General features: G+C 38.0%; 1 protein-coding gene across 6 annotated transcripts in view; it reads right to left on the reverse strand.

Annotated features, from left to right (window-relative positions):
* Positions 1 to 20,928, reverse strand: part of Acaca (acetyl-CoA carboxylase alpha) — a 282,227-nt gene that overhangs the window by 126,628 nt on the left and 134,671 nt on the right. For all 6 annotated transcript variants that reach the window (XM_026780511.1, XM_026780510.1, XM_026780514.1 and 3 more), the window contains 5 exons: positions 18,676 to 18,800; positions 12,989 to 13,102; positions 11,714 to 11,827; positions 10,454 to 10,543; positions 8,955 to 9,073 (listed from right to left, as the gene is read on the reverse strand). In XM_026780511.1, coding sequence (XP_026636312.1) covers positions 8,955 to 9,073; positions 10,454 to 10,543; positions 11,714 to 11,827; positions 12,989 to 13,102; positions 18,676 to 18,800 — 562 coding nt within the window. The remainder of the gene's footprint in view (positions 1 to 8,954; positions 9,074 to 10,453; positions 10,544 to 11,713; positions 11,828 to 12,988; positions 13,103 to 18,675; positions 18,801 to 20,928) is intronic.

The following is a 20,928-nucleotide window of genomic DNA, read 5'->3' on the forward strand; positions in this document are numbered from 1 at the left end:
GTGGTGGTGGTGGTGGTGGTGGTGGTGGTGGTGGTGGTGGTGGTGCACACCTTTAATCCCAGAATTAGGGAAGCAGAGGTAGGCAGATCTCTAGTGCAAGCAGCCTGGTCTACAGAGTGAGTTATAGGATAAGCCAGAGACACACAGAGAAAGCCTGTCTTGAAATAAACAAACAAGCAAGCAAGCAAACAGACTGAATTACACAGAGGAAATAAGGGAAGACTCTTGAATTCTCTTTGGTATTTGAAAGCATTTCTCAGAATTTTGATGTCAGATGTTTGCAAACAGAAAAATGAATCAAACAAAAACTCTTACTTTCAAAGTTAAAGTAGCAAAGGAATATCGGCCACAATTTAGGGGCACTGTAAGGAGGGTTGAATGGTTGCTTTCTTAACCCTCTTACATTCTTTTAACAGCACAGAATCATTATTAGGGTTTTCTGGCACACAGAAGTCTTAATGGGCAGAACATACCAGGGAGTACTGCTGGTGTGTGGGAAGGAGGATTAGAGAAGGAAAATGATGCACTTTCCAAGGCAGTGAAAGGAGCAAGGTAGACTGAACTGGCCCTATAAATAAAAGGCTGTGACATATCACTGCACACAAACTATACACCTTGTGTGATTTGTGAGCAGTGATGCTCTTTGTATTAAACCTGTGTCAGGGCAAGCTCATAAGACAACAAGAGCTACTTGAAGTGCAAAACTCTTTACTGTCTGGATTCCATGAGCTCTCACTTAGGAAAATGGAACCTCATGAATACAGGAAATACACAGATTCTACACCAAAGCTGGGGGTAGCTAAACAGAAAATTTAGTACAGATGGTAAAAAAAAAAAAAATACAGAAGTGCTTTAGCTCTTTTGTTTTACTCTAAACAATGAAGTCACTAGCACAGTGGTTCTCTTACTAGGAACCCAGTTCAGAGAGAAGAAACCTATAACCAAAGCAATCTCTGACTCCATTCATCTAGTTTTGCAGAGTTTCAGAACCAGAACAAGTCAACTGTTAACCAAATTCTTAAACTAATAAAATGGACTCATTACTTCTGTAGCTACCCTTGTCCCCTCAGGGCATCTTCACAGATGAAGGCTGAGTTTTCAGAAGAACAAGGTCTAAATTTAAAAGCACATCAACCAAAAGCTAGTCTCCACCAGAAATTTTCAAGTTCTCATAGGGAGCCCCTGTCGCTTTGTCATAGGAAATACTTTTTACACAGTGGGGCAAAAGAGGGGGGCAAAACCTCCCAATATTGTCATTTAATTAAAAGAATGGTTCCAAATCAAATCAATCATCCTCATTGGTAGAGTAAGAATTTAGGGGTCATAAAAAAGTTGAATGAGAGAAAAAGACAAACTATCTTTTTTTTTTTTAAACAGGCCAATGCTTAGTCATATCATTAAAGATTATTTGTATAGGAGCTGCTATCAGATCAGTTAAGAATTTGATCAACATCAATATAGACTTTAAAGGACAATAGAAGTTTTCTGAGTTCTGAAATTCTTGACATTAAGTTACTTCTCATTTTATTGAACCACCAGCCTAGAATGGCTACGGAGCCTGTATGAATGCAAAGTTAGAGTTCTAGCTGAGTCCTCTTTAATATAACAAACACTGACTTCTCTGACCGTTTCAAGTTCTTTGAGCCTTATACAACCCCTTACAGCCGAATTTCATTTTGCTTGGTTTTAGATAGCCCCTACATAGATCTAATATCATATAAAAATGTTCCTGGTTATTTTGCCTTCTAACTGAAAGAAAAAGAAAAAAGAACCCTTTAAAAATGATAGGGATGCATGCAAATCAGCAGTGGTTATATCAAGCTGTGGCTGAGAGTGAGTACAGGGCAAATCTTTTGAAATTAAGCAACAAAGCAGAAACAGAAGAGGTCGGCTGAGTAACCTACTGGCAGCCAGTAACAATAGTACCACAGGAGAAAGAACAATTTGACTGGCTGTGACCAGTGGTGGTCTCCTCATGTGATTGTATTTCAGCAGAAGAATCCAAATCAAGAACTGTAAAATATGTCTGAACAACAAATTTCCCTTGGTGTCCCTCCCCAATCTCCTCACAGTTCAGATGCCCTGATTCCATAGCAAAGCTTTGGTTTACAATAAAATGATCATTGCCTCATTCATTTGCAGCCTCTTCAAAGCCCCTTCTTTGCTCTGATGGAAGATTGTGCTCTTCCTGAAACAGGAATGCCAACAGGGTTACAATACATTACTGCTGCCTGCTGTATAATTAGCTACCAATCCACAGCACAAAACTACAGGGATTTACAGATGCCCTGGATTCTGCTTTTCCTTCCCCCTAAAACCAGCTAGTCTTCCCTGACAAGAAGACCTTGGACTACACTAATATTATATTGAGAGTTTTAAACTCGACTCTCCAATCTTACAAGTCCTGAGTGCCAAAATAATACAGCAGAGGCTAGAAGCTGAGCCATGGACACAGGAAAGCACTTAAACCTGCTGAGAATCTTCTCTTCTGCCGGATGCTTGCATTTTATCAACAGACTACCCTGAATGAAGAAAGCAAGCACTGTAGGATTATATTTATTTATAGCTCATTCTACCCTGCTAACTACAATCAAGTGTTCCCATTGTTAAAAATGCTACAAGTTGGAAGCCTTGAGTGTCTCAGTACTATCCAAAAGAGGGTTCTAATCTCTGGATGTCAAAGATTATCAACATTCTCAAGAATGAAGGCAGGCTGCTGATTAGTCAGTCACATGAAAGATTTCTCATTTCTAACTTTCTTCACAAATAAAAAGAAGGTCTAAAGACTACTGACCAACAACTAAAAACCTAAGGTGCCAAACCACTAAACCCAGCTATGAACAAAAACAAAATGTGTTATCGGGGAAGAACACGGCCAACCTCTTCTGAATGTAAGGCATGAGAAAAGCAAAGTACTTGAGCTAAGGCGCTCAAACACAGAAAGCCAGATTTACAGGGAACAAACACCACAGAAGGTGCAATGCAACCCAACTTAACTAAAGCACGGATTTTTATCTAAGAAATAGGTAGAAACACTAAAGGTCCTTACCCATTATGAAATATGCATGGAAATATACAGCAAGTATATATACACCTTCATCACTAGCATCATCTTTCATACTTAAGTGAATCATGAAATAAGTTTTAAAAACTGCCTAAGTTAACTACTGTGTGTTACATACAAAATTTATTTTCAGTTTTAAGTTTTGTACTCCCAGACTGTCAACAATATAGAGCCAAATGCAGTCACAGAACTTACATCATAATGTGCTTTAGACAGATTTGTATAATGTAAATATATTTTAGAATTTTCACTACACAGAGTAACTGAAAAACTTGTTTCTACATTATTCTGAGACATTTAATATGTTCAAGGTTAGGTGAAATCCCTAATATCAAATCATCTAACAAACCTTCAAAAATAAAGGCATTAGGATAATGGTTCAGTATAACAAAGTTTTGGCATTTTTAGCACTAGTGAATGATACTATTGTTTCAGAAGTGGAAAGGGGTGGGGACGGGAGTGGGGTGAGGTGGAGGGAATACAAATACAACAGACCTTAAGCCTTAATGAGAAAAATGGCAAATGATAAAGCCTGAGCTCTAGGATCAATCCAAGTCAAAAACTAGTTGAACTCAAAAAGCTGGGCTCATGGACTCTGAAAACTAAGAATTGGTTTCCTGAAGCAGAGAAGCTGTCCCAACTACACTTACATAAGAAAATAACTGAGGAACCCTACATACATCTCCTCAAGGATAACTGCTAACTGGCTACAATTCACAGTTTAAAACTGATTCTTGGAAAATGAAAATTATACATAATAGCAAATAAAATCTAAATTCTAAGATTTTCTTTTTTAAAAGGAAATATACGAAAATAGACGTGTCACAGGTCCCTAATTACCCTTTAGCTACTAGTCAAGCTAAGGGAATAAGAAGAAAAAGGTAACTCTAGACCAGGGACGTCTGAATAAACAGGGTGCTCTGATGAGCAACACAAAGGAAGCCAAGTAAGCTGAGAAACTACAGTCCCCAGAGAAAACTGGGCAAATTTAAGTTCAAGAAGAAAATAACATACCAAATAAAGGATGCCTAGTAAGGATGAGGGAGGAAATCACAGGGATTAGCAAAGAACTAGCATCCTATTTAAAACAAAGAAAATCATTGAGAGAACCAGAGATGACTCGGAGGCTGTTTCAGAGAAATGCAGCTTAATTCCCCAGCACCCACATGGTGCCTCACAACCATTTATAACTCCAGTTTCTGGAGACCCAATGCCCTCTCCTGGCCTCTGAGGACACCGGGCATGGACATGGGACATGATGCAGACATATATTCAGGCAAAACATGTACATAAAAATAAATAGAATACTGAAGAAAAGCCTTGTGAAAACTTTATAAATTAATTAACCAAGTGTACTAAAAAGGAGCCTTCCCTTGTTTAGAGCTGCTCTACTCATTTGCAAATGTGCTTTTGCCTATGTTTCAACAATCTAAGCAACTATAACAAATATAAATCTAATAAAACATAGGCCTTCAATACAAAAGGTATCTGAAGCATTTTCCTGAACAAACAACAAAACCCACTGCTGCTGTCAGGTTACAAAGAACCATGTTCTATTCCAATGTATGGGGGGTCAAATCAATAGTGGGAATTCTAGCAGTTTTTATAGCTATGACAGCTTACAAAGACATTCCTAACACCATGCTGAACAATTTTAGTCAAGGACTAGGAAATGCAAAAGTAACTGGTTAAATACGATGTTGTTTTTAAGCCAGCATGTCTGTAATCCTTCCATTTAGGAAGTAAAGACAGGAGGATTTAGAATTCAAAGTCATTCTTAGATACATATTAAGTTCGAGACCAGCCCTGGCTGTATTTTAAGGCCTTGTCTCAAAAAGATACCTGCCACTCAAAAAGTATTTTCTTCCCCCCCATTTTTTTTTTTTTTTTTTGAGACAGGGTTTCTCTGTGGTTTTGGAGCCTGTCCTGGAACTAGCTCTTGTAGACCAGGCTGGTCTTGAACTCACAGAGATCCGCCTGCCTCTGCCTCCCAAGTGCTGGGATTAAAGACGTGCGCCACCACCACCCGGCTCCCCAAAATTTTTTTATTTGTTAACTCCAGTTGGGAGAAAAGGTTTAATCTGCTTTGCATTGGTATGTGATTCTACATTTTCTATTTTAACAGAGCAATTATTGAAGTATGTGTAAAGTGTTATAATTCTGTATCTGGTGTGGTACTTCCTATAACTACTAAGAATAGCAACCTAAGATGTGTTTTACCCCCTCTCTCCTAAGAACAAGACCATGAATATAAAATAAAAGGACTCAATATAATTGTCCTAATTAAATTTTGGCCTAGATTTGAGCTGAACAGTATGGCAGTAACTACCTATGTATAGTCATGGAGTGATAGACAAGTAGCTAGTCTATACTGAAATATGTTATATATGTAAAATTAACTGAATTTCAAGAACTAAATATGAATAAGAAAACAAATATTACATTAATATTTTTATTATATATTAAAAATATATTTCATTTTATTGATTTTAATGACATGTTATTACAATTGTTTCTTTTTATACTTTCAAAAGTAGCAAGTGGGAAATTTAAAATTACATATGTGGCTTACATTAGATTCTACTACACTGTCTTGAACAATTAGAGGAACTTTACGAACAGTCACTGAAAGGAATCTAATCCAAAATAAATCAGGGATAGGATACCAGGATACCAATATGTGTGTGTTTTTTTTTTAAAGATACTATTTAAATAATTTTGATAATCCTTAGAACACAATGAAAGAAAAATAGTGGAGTTATAAAAATTAGATAAGAATTTTAAAAAGGGGAACAGGTTTATTGTGAGTCTAGCCATTTTCTCAGTTGCCAGCAGAAAGACTCTAAATCCTTGGAGTTTCCCAAGCAGTGGGAGCACATTTTGCTATTTATGCCTCCCACGCATCTCATCTAAGCTTATGCAAAGAGATGACATGACTCCAGACAGAAACTGGTCAGTCACTAGAAATACCAACTATGTGGTCAAAGGGCTAGTGCTTTGTCCTAGCCTGACCTCTGGGGAGGAAAGATTGAGTACATTCACATGGCTTATGATTTGTGCCATCGAGCCTATGAAATAAAATCCTGATAAGAACCCAACACAAGATTGTTGGGAGTTTCCTGACTGGTGAATACACGGATGTGCTGAGAAGGAAAAGGTGGTGTGCCTTGATTCTACAGAGGAAGAACAATGACACTGGATTTGAAGTTCTCCCAGACTTCCTCCATAGGTTTAATTTGCCTAGTCCTGATCTTTAGTCTTTAAAATAAAACTAGGGCAAAGCACAATGAGGTACAACCATACACCTAGCACTCAGGAAACTGAGGTAGAGGGGCTGTGAATTGAGGGGGCAGCCTGAATGACATAAGAGCTTTGACAGAGCTGCAAATAAAACTGTGGTGCTTAGGTTCTGCAAAATTATTAAACTGAGAAAACTGTAGAGACCACCACCACCACCTTTGCAGTCCATTGATCAGAAATATGGGAGGCCTAGGGATGTTCCATGGAAGGCCATGTGCTTGCTTGATAGTATCTGGTCAAATCTGATATGGGTAGAATCAAAATTTAATTGTAATCCATCAATTGGAATCAGAATAAGGTTATAATTCCAAATATATTTGTAGGCAAATATAAAATCCTTATCAAATATAAAATCAAATAGCAAATCTATAACTTTCTGAATAAGCTATTCTCTGAAACTGAATATATTATTCTGGGGTCAAATGTAATCATCAGATCCTAAACTTATATTTTAAAAAAAGGCTTTAGAGCTTAAATTAATTTACACATTTATAGATTTGTGTGTGTATGTGTGCAAATGCATGCTCAGGTGTGAACATACACACATTCTTGCCTGTCTCTCCCACTCCAGTATGGGGTTACAAATGTATTCCTTGTACCTGGCTTTCACATGGGTGCTGGGGATCTAAACTTAGGTCCTCATCTTTGTGTGATAAGTGTTTTACTGACTAAACATCTCTTCAGCAGATATTTAAAATTTTCAGAAAGATTATTTAACTTTATTTTGCATTTGTCTTCACTTGCACATCCATATAAACACTATTTCTACTAATAATAATAACATTCCAGCAACTTTACAATTACACACATAATCAATGGAAACTTTAGAACCTATAGATTATATTTCTTTTCAAACCTGGCCTTTATTCATGGGAGTATATACATTATGTCTGTTGGGAGAGACAAAAACATTTTGAAGCCATATCAGTACTAACCAAGACTTACTTCCTTCATGTTTAAAGGTGAATAAGGCTTCTAAACAAAACAGTTAAGCATTACTTTCAATTTCTAGTCATCTTTTTTTTTCATCAAACTAGACAAATAGCCTCAAAATTTAAAAGACAGTGCCAGAGAGACAACTCCTGCAAGATATCTTCACATGTATATACACAGACAACACATACACACACACAAATGTAAAAAGAAAAAAGTAAGATAGGGTGAGAGCAATTCACAAAGACAAGGAAAGCAATGTGGAAGGAAGTCATCAGAATGAACCCTGCAGGCTGACTACAAATCACTGCCCACAAGAAAGAGGCAGGAGAAAGCAGGAAGAAAGGGAGGTTGTCTTGAGAATTACAGAGAATTAAGTATAACATGTAGTTCTCTACAATTATTCAAGGAATGCTGGAAAAGAAAGACCTAGTGCCAAGCCCATATGTGCCACAAGTACTTCGATGCTCGATGAAGGACAACCATTCGTTTCTAGAAAATGAGATTCTGAAATCCATGGAGGCAAAAATGCACTGAGATGCTTGCTAAATCAAGGATATATGCTTTTCTCTGCCAGCCACAAGATATTTTTTGAGGTGGAAAAGTGAAAGGATCTTCTGAGACAAAGAAGAGACATACTTTTCCTGAAGATGCCTCTGTTATCAGTCGACCTCTGCTGGATCAACAGTGGCATCCAGTGGCCGAAAGTCTCAGCACAGACTTCTTTGTCTCCAGAAAGGCTATTGCTTTGGGTGAAGTGGCAATTCAGAACAAAACCATTTCTGATGTCTATAACTAAGGATCCCCAAAGACATAGTGGTTTGTAATACCATGCGAAGAACCAAAGGCAATAAAGAAGAAATGGAGAGAAGCAGAGTATGATTGGCTGTGGTATTTATATTTCCTGTGGTATTACTAAAAAGAATAAAAATACAGGAGGGAATGAACATGTGTATCTTGGAAGTCTTAGAATTTCACTGTCACAGAATATTTTTAAATGGGTATATAAATAATTTCATTTTAGACCCAAAGCAAAACCAAATTTACATATGCACATTTTAAAGGACGGGGGAAGAGAAAAATAATGGAACTAGATGGCCAATTAAGCAACTGATCTATATTTAAGAAGTCTGGCTTTCAAGTGTGAATACAAAAAAAAGAAAAAAAAAAAAGCCTGACTGGTTTACCACTGTTAAATTCGGGTGTTAATGTTAAGGCAGAAGGAGACTGGCTCAGGTAGATTAACCCTAGTTAGCACATGACAAAGCAGAACTTGTACACAGCATTCTTGTCTGTTTCAACTGATGTCTTAAATTAGAGTATGTGTTGGGGGTGGTCTGGCAAGTCAAATGTTCATGTGAGAAAGGAAAGAAGGAATCAAAAGAAGGGAATAAAGAAAAAATGGAGGGAGGTGAGAGGGTGGTCTTTAATTACATATACAAACAAGAATGAACAGAATAGCCCTAACCACCTAGAAACACGCTGCTTCTCCCCAGAAGACGCAGGCATCAAGAAGCTCTTCTCTCTCAGTTCAAATCTGTCCATTTGTTTATTTATATTTCTGGTTGCAAATATCAAGGAATTGTCATTTAGCACTCCCCTTGACTATGTCTTAGGCCACTGGCTAGTTCAGGTGTATGTACCAGCTCAAGCTCACCTGTTTGGATGAGATGTGGGCAGCATGAACTGAAATTCCACCACGCAGGTGTTGTCCTTAAGCTGGCGGTGTTGTACGCTGTTAAGTTCATAGGCAATATAAGCCCTTCGAACATATACCTGGTTAAAAAATAATCCCTAGTAAATATACTTCAGAAACAGAAATGAAGAGGATGGCTGGAACAAGGAAATGTCTTGAAGAGATGGCAGTTTGCCCTGAGAGGCCCAAGGCCCTAAACATAACACCTTGTTTTAATTGTTAAAGCTTTGGAGTTTCAGTGCTTCACCCATGACTGTAATACAGTGAAATAAAATGAGGCTGCTAGGTATATGATAAACCTTTCACACTAACCTACACGCTGGAGGTTTCCCCTTTAGCAAGAGAACATACAAAAATCATGACTACTAATTCATTAGCATAACAGAAGAGAAATCAAGCAGTTAGAAAAACAAGAGGTGCTTATTCCAGGCTACTTTTTTTTTTTAATCTATCTTGTACCACCACCACCACCTCCAATCTTACTGCCCCAAATCAGTTCTGAAGGATTTCCATCCTCAACTACATGAAAAAGCAGTGAGGAATAATGTGACATGTAATATCTCAAACCCACTAACTCTATCCAATAGTTAAAGAAACAGCAACAAAGTATATCTCAGCAAAGACCAGCAGTTCACACTCCCAGACTTCGTATTCAATTTGCCATGCACATAACATGCTACATGAGGTTCTATCAGCAGGTGAGGCATATGAGGAGGCATTTCATTAAATGACATGAAAGCCTGGAAAAACACCAAGATATTTCAAATATTTGATATTTACTGAGTAGGATACTTTACACTTTACCCACAGAGTACAAATAAAAAATAACTCAAGAAAGCTAACAACAGACTATGTGATGTTCTATTACATGAAATCACTGAAAAAAACTTCTCCCTCTCATTTTCAAAATATATCTACTTGGCTATGTTAAGGAAGCATTCAGGGTTTGCAATTTTTGTGTTTAATGAGGTGGTATGCTGTGGTGCAACAGAACAGTCTTTGAAATCAGACTGTCCCAAGTTCAAATAAATCTGTATTTTCTGGGCAAGTCACCTCACCTCAAAGTCTTGCTTTTTTTTTAATGTTATAGAACTACAGGATTCGATGGAAAAGTAATGCACCTAAACCACAGTTCATTAGATACTATAGAACTAACATTTGCTCAAATCACAAAATGGTAAGATTTAATAGGTGGATTTATGCTGTGAGTCTTATTTATTATGAAATAGGAAGATTCAAATATCTGGAAAACAGACTATTTAAAAATTTGGCAGTTATTTCCCTGTTATTAGACCTAGGAGCTGGTGATTAATGCAGATAAAACAGCAGGTAAAGTAGCCAAGTAAGCATTTAGTGTTCCAGAAGAAAAGACCAAGAGAAAAGAAGGGGCATGACATCGATCAGACAGAAAACTCCAGCAAACCCATGGAGAGGATTGTACCACAAACCAGAATACTCACCTCCAGAGCTGCCATCCTCACCACCTGGTTGCTGTGGTAAAAAAAGTTTGGTAGGACATCGAAAATAGATGTTTCCGAAAGGATGAGTTTCTGAAAGGCAAAGGATATCGAAATACTCAGTGCGACCTAAAAATTCTACTGGTTTATATATGCCATATATGAACATAATGGTTTTGGAGAACATAATAATACCTTGTCCCACAGGTTTGCCTTAAGGATTAGATGGGCTAAGACATACAAAATTCTTAGAATGTTTACCAAATGTATCAATAATATGCCAATATAAGTGCTTATGAACATTATCATTTCAGACCTCTAATTGTACTTTCTCAAATACTCTACTATCAGAAATTCCGGGTTTGAAAGCTCATAGAAACCCTAGATTTATACTATGAACCACAGAATAAAAATCTACCTCTTTCCGCTTCTAGATTCCCTAGAAGGAAAGCCTACAGGAAGTATGGAGATTCCTTTGGCCAATTAACAATGGTACCCTGGTTTCCAAGGAGGAGAACAGAAAGGCACCCCTGAGAAAATGATGTTATGTAAAAAATAGTTGAAGTCCTTCATTTGTAGCAAAATTATCCAATAATTTTATAAAATTGGCTCTTTATAAAATGTAATGTAAGCATTAAAATAAAATTAAAATTAGATGATATTTAAATAGTTTTGTCTCCAGAAGAGGAACAGTCATCTATGTATGCATCTAATTCGAGCATCAGAAATCAAATACCGTTGCCAATTAATTCTGGTGTAGAATGCTTTCAAAAGATAGAAACTTCAATAGGACACTTCTATCAAAAAAGGCCCATTTGATTTTTAAAGCTGAGTTATAATCATGCAATATTTTTTTTATTTTTTTAAAATTTATTTATTTATTAAGGATTTCTGCCTCCTCCCTGCCACCGCCTCCCATTTCCCTCCTCCTCCCCCATCAAGTCCCTCTCCCTCATCAGCTTGAAGAGTAATCAGGGTCCCCTGACCTGTGGGAAGTCCAAGGACTGCCCACCTCCATCCAGGTTTAGTAAGTTGAGCATCCAAACTGCCTAGGCTCCCCCAAAGCCAGTATGTGCAGTAGGATCAAAAACCCATTCATGTAATATTTTTATAAAAAAACAAACATATATCATTTTTAAAATTCAAGGAATAAAATTTCATTACACAGAAGTCAAATTAATTTATTAAATCTTTAACTGAAATATGCTTATGGAAATAAAAGGAACAGGAGTGTGAAGTGGTGGGCAGGGCTATTATAAATACCTGCAGATTCTCAATGCAAAACTGGTGTCCATACATGTCAATGGCTGATAAGAAGATAGACTCTACTTGGTTATGGCGGAGCTCATATGATGGCAAATGGGAAGCAATAAGAACCTAGAGTGAAGGCAACACAAGAGGTATAAGTTCCTGAGGGAGTGATTATTCTAGGCTCATATTAGGTCGCCTGATACAAAAGCAATAAATATAAATCTATAAATGCAGACATCCAAGATAAAACAGAGAACAAATAAAACAACGTCTAGGTCCTGTAGTATAAGTCAATGCCACCAAATACTGAATCTCAGTTGCTTCTCACCATGATTTGTGCTGTGGACAATAGCCCATAGAGGTAGGGGGGAGGGAGAGCAAACAACTTCAATCAAGTTCCATTAGTGCATGTGATTTACCTTTGCAAAGCTGCTAGTCTTGGGGACTGCATGACTAGCTGTTAATTGGGAATCAGGTCTGGCAAGGAGCAACTGTGGGGAAGGTGGATGCAGTATAGCTAGCCTTTTGCAACTTTGTAGTAGAAAGAGAAGAAAAGCTGCTTTGACAGCACCAGGTACTCAGCGCCAAAAAGAAGGCATCAGGAGCTAACACTGACACATGTGAGGGGCAGAACGTAAAAGCAGTGTCACAAACAAACAGGGAGTCAGTAGGACCTGAATATCCTCAGCAGGTCACTGAGAGGTTCAATAACTTTGAGGAGTTCAGTGACATGGATACAATTGTAGAGAAAGCAGAAGGTCACTGAGCAGCTTCAAATGCTGTGTCCTTGTCAATGCCCATGCAATGAAAACACAAAGGGAGTGCAAAACTCTCAGCTTCCCTGCAGAAACCTTTTGGAATGGAAATGAGGACTACAGGGTGAAGCTAACTGGACTTCTCTGGGGTTGTTCTGATTGCTAGTGCTGAAGATTCATGACATTATCTTTCTGCTTTCCACACTTGATTATTTTCTATATACTTACAACTTTTCATCTGTCTCTAAGCTCCCTTTGGGGAGTAAAAAATACTGAGTTCATTTCCTTCCCTCAGTTTCCTTTCCTACACCTAACCCTGGTTTGTTACTACAGTGAGGGCTGGCAGAGAAGATAGAGAACAATATCAGTATTTTATAAAGTGAGAAACCCAACAATAACCATGTACTTTGTCTTTAAAAAATACTTTATCAGATGAAAACATTGCATTATCGTTGTGAAAGTGCATTGTGCCCAAAACTGTACAAATGATGAGAAATATCACTCTTTCAAGATAACTAGCAAATGTTCTTACCTGACGAGCCCGCAGCGCCACTTTAGCATTGGTGGTCTTGCTGAGTTGAGTTAGGTCTGTGAGGATATTTAGCAGCTCATCTGTAAGTGTAGGGTCCCGTCCACACAACTGATCCTAAGTGTTTATGTGGAAAGGAACACATAAACTTATATTATAAAACAACTCTGGTGGACAGAACCTAAAACAGGGAAAGGAAACACCTCTACTGCTGAGCTGCATCTTAAGCACTGTTCTCCTTCCTTCTCCTCCTGATCATCAGCCATTGCTGGAGGAATTTCTGTACCATACTTACCTTCCCTCATATAGGGATATTCTTTATTCCTGTATAGACCTTTATCACAGAAGTACAAGTGAGAGCATGGGACTGGAGCATGGCTCCACACCTAAGAGCACTTGCTGCTCTTGCAAGTGCACAAGGACCAGGTTTGATTTCTAGGACCCACATAGTGGCTCTAAACCATTTTTAACTCCAAGTAATTCCTAGGGATCTGACACCCTCTTCTGGACTAAGAGAACACCAGGCATGCATGTAGACAAAAATAGTCATAGCCAATAAAAATAAATCTAAAATATCGTTTTTTTAAAAAGGCATAGGACATTTGGCCTCTGAGAGAGACATGCATTTCCCAAAACACGTTTACCAAAACCAGCAATACTTTCCAGGTCACAAGGCAAAAATACTTTTGGAATATTCAATACCATTATGCTAGGAAGAAGGCATCTCAAACCTTCTCCCCAACAGACCTTCTGGCTCAAATTATGTGAGAAAATTATGTCTAACCCTAGATTTTCACTATAGAATCAACACCCAGTGGTTTATTTCCCACCCATCCTAGGCATAAGCAAAAAAGGGAAACTAAAACTCAATCTCATCTTTTGCGGATAAGGAATAAGCAAAACAGAACCTTAGCAGATATGAACATCAGCAAGACAAGACCATAAAAAGATAAAAAGCAAAAACATAGTAAGAGCAGGTAGAGAGACCAAGATAAGTTCCTCTATCCTAACCCCTCCTTTCCTAGCACCCCTATAATGTATAAACACATTGCTGTCTGAGTTATTTACTTCAATCATGAGAACAGTCCCCTAAAACTTCTTAAAACATGTAAGCATTCTAGGTCAAATAATTTGCAAACATTGCAAATAACTAGGCTAAGGGCCAACAGCTGCAAAAATCAATGAAATAAAGCCATTCACTTCTCCAACCTGTAGCATTTTTTGGCTAAGGAACAAGCCCTTTGAAAGCAACTTAGGTTGAGGAAAAATTAAGTTATCCTCTTGCTTAACTACAGATCCTATTCTAACTTGAAAAACAAAACCAAATGAAATATATAAAGTCATGTTTCTTTTCATGAGAGAGAGGAAATGAGAAAGAAGGTAGGGGGAAAACAGCATCTGCTTTAAAAAGGGGGGGTGGGATGGGGGTGGGAGAAAATATGAAAATTCAGTGAAAAACAAAACATGAAGTAATTATTTATTACCCAAGTACAAGATGACAATCTTCCTGGGCTCCCCATGACACAGCATAAAAACCAGAGCTTCTCAGAGGCCAAAATCAAATATAGTTTGGAGGAAACTCAATTTGTATTAGTTTTTCTTAACTTAGAAGTTTTCCATTCAAATATTTGTAATTATAGACAGTTGTGAGTTGACAAGTGAGTACTGGGAACTGAACTTGGTCCTGTACAAGAGTAGCAAATGCTCTTAACAATTGAGCCTCTTCAATCCTCAAGTATTATTTTCTCCACTGTCGTTGAAAATGGAAAAAGATTAGTAATAATAAATAATGTGTGGAGTAACTCTTCAACATTCTTTTGGCCTTGATCCAGACACAGTGTTAAGAGCCTGAAGGAACAATCAGTGTTCTTCAGAATCACTCATGCTAAGTGCCAACATTCAGCAGGGTACTAACAGCCCCAGACACACTCTGTCTAAGCTTCCTTTGGACAACCGGACAGACCAAGATTGCCAATCCATTCTGTTAAATTTCATTAACAATGCCATCAGAGGGCAACCATGTTAAAAGATGTGTTTCCAAAACAAAACAGCACACCAAAAATTCCCTAAAACCAACAACAAAAATGTTCATTTAAATAATCTATCGGCTAACTTTAAGTCATCTGCTGAAACTATTGACCACCTCTGGTCAGGACATTACAACACAGTTATTTCTAGCTTTTATTCTCCTCCTAGATGTTTGCTAAGAAATATTTTCGATTTTCAGAAATAAAGTAATATGCTTAAAGTAACAATCCGTGGCCAAATTTACACAATTAGTAAATAGAAAAGCCCAACAGAATTAAATATAATTTTAACATCGTACATATTAGGTGCCCCAAAAGAGGCAATTCAAAACAGAAGGAATAAGGCCTTAGATATAATACCCTCAAAACCTTAACTACTTACCATTTAGCTGAGTAAGGTTTCCTCCTGAGAAAGATGTTATAAATTTATCAATCAGTTGCTTTTATTTAGTGTGATTTGTTAGCTTTAAGTGTCAACTTGAAAAAAATCTAGAAGCACCTGGGAAGAGTTTCTCAATGTGGGTTTGCCTATGGGCATTATCTGTGGGGAGTTGTCTTAATAAATGTGGTAAGACCAAGCCCATGATGGGTAGCACAATTCCCTAGACAGGGTACTCTGAACTGTGCAAAAGTGGAGAAATCAAGCTGAGAACAGGCAAGCAAGTGAGCATGCATGTATTTCTTTCTCTCTGCTCTTGACTGTAGATGTGATGTGACTACCTATTTAAGTTCCTGCCTTGACTTCTCTCCACAATAATAAAATTTAACCTGGCCTTGAAAGCTAAAATAAACTCCTTTTACCCTAAGTTGCTTTTTATGCAGGTATTTTATGGGGAAACAGAAATAAAACTGAACATTAATTAAATATGAGATTTCTGAGAAAGATTTTGCTTTTTACCTATACACTGGATAAATTACATGTAGTTATGATAAAAGAAAGAAGGAAAGAAACTGGTCTGCATTTTACATGCTCTGTGTGAATCAAATCAGAGGCTTCTACACACAGCATGTTTCATGAAAGCAAGTTCTTGTGAACAAAAGCACTGGAGAAGTCGACTCAATAGAAATTTGCTTAGCAGTCCTTGGGGCAAGTTACACTATGCAACATATGTTAACAACTGCAAAGGAACACAGCACCTCTCCATTGGTGCAATTTGATTTTCTTGATTCCCTCCTTTAGGTTCAAAGGCCCAGAAGTCATCATCTGGCTCAGCAAAGTACACATCAACATTCTTACTTCTAGAAAACAGAGATTGGAATGCCGGGCACATAAACATCAATCAGGAGACCAAAGTAAGCAAAGAAAGGTGACCAGAAGAGAACACAAGCTGGGGGAATTGAAATGCTACCATGTCCCAGTGACATCTGTAAAAGACAGTAAGATCTAGACAAAAAGGAATCCAACAACTAAATGCCTCTTACAAGCTACTACCATTATTGCAAATGTGGGGGAGGACACTGTCAAAAAGGAAAATATGCCTGACATTCAGAAATACAAAAATAGGTTGGAAAGGGGCACCATCTGAGACTTTCCCTTATCTATAAGTCACTGATAGCTGGCTCTGTGCTCAATCATAACAATTAATTTGATATCAAAATTTTTACAATAAGGTGAAAATAATATTTGAAAAGAAGTTAGTGATATGCAAGACTATAGATACTATTATGCTTACTAAGTCTTGCTTTTAGAAGAAAAAAAGAAGTAAAGATGTTAAAATAGAGAAACGGGTAAATCCAGCTGCCAGAGCTCAGCCTGCTATGAAGAAAGTTGGGCACTATCCATGCAGGTAAGAAATAATCAGGATGACAAGGTGGGGGAAAAACAGCAGCAAGTCAGGGTCCCATTGGCTTCTGGCTGTCCTGACTGGCAAAGGCAGCAAGCAAAGCCTCAAACTGGTTCTCTGACAGAGCCCAACGCCTCTGCAGCACCCCTGTGTAATTACACACTTGAGTGACTGGACTCTGAAGAAAATTGAAGGCCTGAGCTCCGAACAGCTGCCATTTTCTCTCTCCATCACACCAGTGTGATTACTTGAGAAATGAACAGCCCCGGCTCAAAGCTACTCCAGAATTCTCAGAGGAAATATGGCTCCGTGTTCCAATAATGAGATTCTTAAGGCAAGCGTTACTTACAATCACTCCGCAAAAGGAGCGAGCCAAGCCCCTATATCTTACAAATTAGAATTTAAGAAACCCAGCGACAGTCCTGGACGATCATTACTCTTCTGCTGCTCCAAGGATTCTGGGCTTTGGTCTATTTTTAGTGCAGAAAACTGTTAAGTTCTTAAAAAGGTAATCATAATAAGATGAAAAATTTGCCATAATTAGCTTCCTCTAAAGGCAAATTTCGGCCCCATTTTGGTCCACACTGACAGATCCTTTGACTTTCTAATCATTACCATTTTCTGTCAGAAAGTCTTGACTTTCTCCAAGTGTAATCCTTGCATTAAAATTTGAAAAAGAAAGTAGTATTTCTAAGGGAAAATAAATAGTAAGTTGCTATAAATTATAAATTCTTTCCAGAAAACTATCTCTTGGGAAAGTAAAAACAGTTCTTTGTGACAACATTTTCGCCCATCTCAAAGGCCTGGTTTCTTCAAAAAGCCATTCTAGGGTAGCAAAAGGTAATGAACTCTCCCTATGACATGTTTTTTAAAGCAGCTACCTAAAAAATGCTACATCTGATACAGCCAACCAGCGTGGCAGATGGCTGAGTGAGTGGCAATGCTGTCAACCAGAGACACAAGGAAAACTGTTTCCTTTCATTCTGAGGGATTACATAAAAACGGCAATGAAGATTTATAAAGGGTTTCCCTTCCATGAAGAAATGATGGAATTAAAAGTATAAGGAATGTTCATTCCACAAAACACTGGTAAAGGGAGTTCAGGGAGTGAACTGCACTTCAGTCTCTGGCAAGGCAAAAGTGCAGCAGCAGGTCCTGTCCTCTAAAAGCAGCCCTATTGTTCTCAAACACTGCACGCTAGCTCAGCCAGGAAGAACTGGAAGTGGAGAACTTGAAATCAACATGAAAACCCTCAGCTATGCAAACTTCTAGCAGAGGCAAATGTATCTGATTTCAACTCAGTTGTCAGTTTTATTCCCCTTCCCATTTTCTACTAATTTTTGTATTAGTCAGAAACAGGGACAAAAGAACTGATGCACTGAAATATAATACCCTGAGCATAGATTTTCATGTAAATCAAAGAAGAAAAGGCCAAAGAAGATGCTGTATACATTTAATTGCTTTCTTGGAGGGGGAGGGTAAGTACTAAATTTCTCATATTTTATTACTTTTCTGACACGAGAACCAGTGCTTGCACTGCTGGATGTTCACAAGAGTTAATGTGCAGCAGCACACTGCTTAGAGGAAACTGCATAAGAAAGCTGTCGTCAAGCTAACAGAAAGGGCCAGGCATTTACAAGTGGGGCAAAGACAGCTAAGTTTCTGTACACAGCCTTCCTAACTGTCGGGCACTGCTTTAGATACAGCAACTACTTATCCGCAGCCCAGGCTCCACTTACCATAATTATAAGACAGTAGCTTTTGTTCTCAGACAGACAGAAACAGACAGACAGACAGACAGACAGACACACCATTTTGCATAACATCAACCAACCTTACAAGTTCTGGAAACAGCAAAAACAACAAACCTGATACTCACAATAAGCATTGTGACCAGAAGATTCTTTTTGGTGACCTGAGCGTGGGAGAAGATGTAGTTCAGTACAGTGTTCATGTCACTTTTGTTCTCTTCTCGAAGGGCAAACACACATTTGTCGTAGTGGCCTGCAAGTGGTAAAGAAAATTGGTCCTCACCATGTAACCATGAAGTCTCAGCCTTACATGCTATTGGCTGTTTCTTAATGCCTGTAACATACTTGATAAGCAGTGAGAAGAAACACCTTAAGGATTTTTTTTTCATGGAATTAGACAGAACCAGCATGTGGGCCATAAAAGAAACACTAGACCAGGAGTCATGAGACTCCATGGGATCCCAAAACCTGGAACCAAGGTCTAGCTCTATTATCAATTCACTATGTCAATTACTTGATCTCTTTGAGTCTTGATTTTACTTAGAAAATAGAAGGGACAGGGATATGCCTCTAAAATAAAGGTGGGAAGAATAGTTATACTCTTTCTACTTTTTCCTCTTCATGATCTTACTTGTTCTCTTGGAATAATTTCCTTAAAAGAGAAAGTTTCATGCTTAAAAATAAATGTCAAGGGCTGGGAAGATGCTCAGCAGGTACAGTGCTTGCCTCACAAGCACCAGCTCCTGCGTATGATCCTAAGACCCATATAAAAATGTCCAACATTGGCCAGGCAATGGTGGCGCACGCCTTTAATCCCAGCACTCGGGAGGCAGAGGCAGGTGGATCTCTGTGAGTTCGAGACCAGCCTGGTCTATAGCACTAGTTCCAGGACAGGCTCCAAAGCCACAGAGAAACCCTGTCTTGAAAATCAAAAAAAAAAAAAAAAAAAATGTCCAACATTGTGTCACATGTTTATAACCCTAGAGTTAGAGGCAGACACAGAAAAATCTCTGGGACTTGTTGAACAACCAATTTAATGTAATTAGTGAGCCTTAGGCCAAAGAGAGACCTTGTATCCAAAGAAATGAATGGCATTTCTGACCAACAGTTGTCTTTCACACCTATACAGGTACATACACTCACACATAGGAACATGAATACATGTAGGCAAACATAAAATATATATTAACAAAATAAACATTGAAATCATTAATCCTGTCATCTTTCCAGTCTACTCCAGCTTGACACATCTAACTCATTGAGAATGCTTAACCCTAACTACTAAGAACTGTTTTAGCTCAAGAAATAAAACTGCAATATATTGGGGATCAATATTTCCATTGTAAGACAAGGAAAAGCAATGTCCAGATTTCTAAATTTCTACATCCAAACCACAGTGTACATGATGTAGAGCCTCACATGCACCAAAGGCTATAGGGAGTATAGTTCTGCATGCTTTGCTGGCCTTCTGTAAGACACCAGAGACAGGGTAATGCTGGGCAGGAAAGCTGAGTTCTGCAACATAAACAAATCTCTGACATATCTACGTATGTATCTATGAAGGAGCATAAGTGATACATGGCTCTAAATTAAATTTCCAAGAAAGGAAAATTAGGGTTTATTTATTTGTGGGCAAGAATTTTATGAAATCACTATATGAAAGGATTATCATACCATTCAGAGTCCGTGTTTAACTACAAATGAAAGCAGTGATGTTTAAAATGTGTCACTGTGTTTTCCTAGAATAACATTTCCTAACTTATCTGTTTTAAATATCAGAAATTAACAAAAATAGTATATTTCAAAATGAAACTAGTATATTTGAAAAACACTAGACTATACTAGCTAGAAAGCAGCCAATCAAATAAAAGATCCAATTTTGATAAAATGGGGAATGTTTAAAAATTAGTTGTCTTTAAGCTAAAGATGTAGCTGAATGGTAGAGCACTTGTCTACCATGTCTGATCTCCAGCATGGCCTTAAATAAAGTGGTTGTCCTGTACTCCCTCTACTGAAACACAGCTTTGTAGTGACAAAAGAAATACTCTGGGCAACAGTCATTATTAGGAGCAAGGGAAATAAAAAGAACATATTCAACTGAGGTGAGGAGACACAGGAGCAAATAATAACAAGTAGTCACTCAAAAATAAAATTCTGTTGTGATGGACAAAAGAGGATGTGGGAAGATGGTTCAGTGGTTAAAAGCACTTAATGCTCTTGCAGAAGAACCTGGTTCAGTTCCCAGGACTCACATCTGATGGCTAACAATGATCCATAATTCCAGCTCCAGGTAATCTAATACCCTCTTGTGGCTCCCACAGGGCACTACTTATGTGTACAACCTCCCCTCACACATATACATATAATTAAAAATGAGTGCA

Source organism: Microtus ochrogaster, chromosome 7 (genome assembly GCF_000317375.1).
Source record: "Microtus ochrogaster isolate Prairie Vole_2 chromosome 7, MicOch1.0, whole genome shotgun sequence".
In the NCBI taxonomy this organism is placed as follows: Eukaryota; Metazoa; Chordata; class Mammalia; order Rodentia; family Cricetidae; genus Microtus; species Microtus ochrogaster.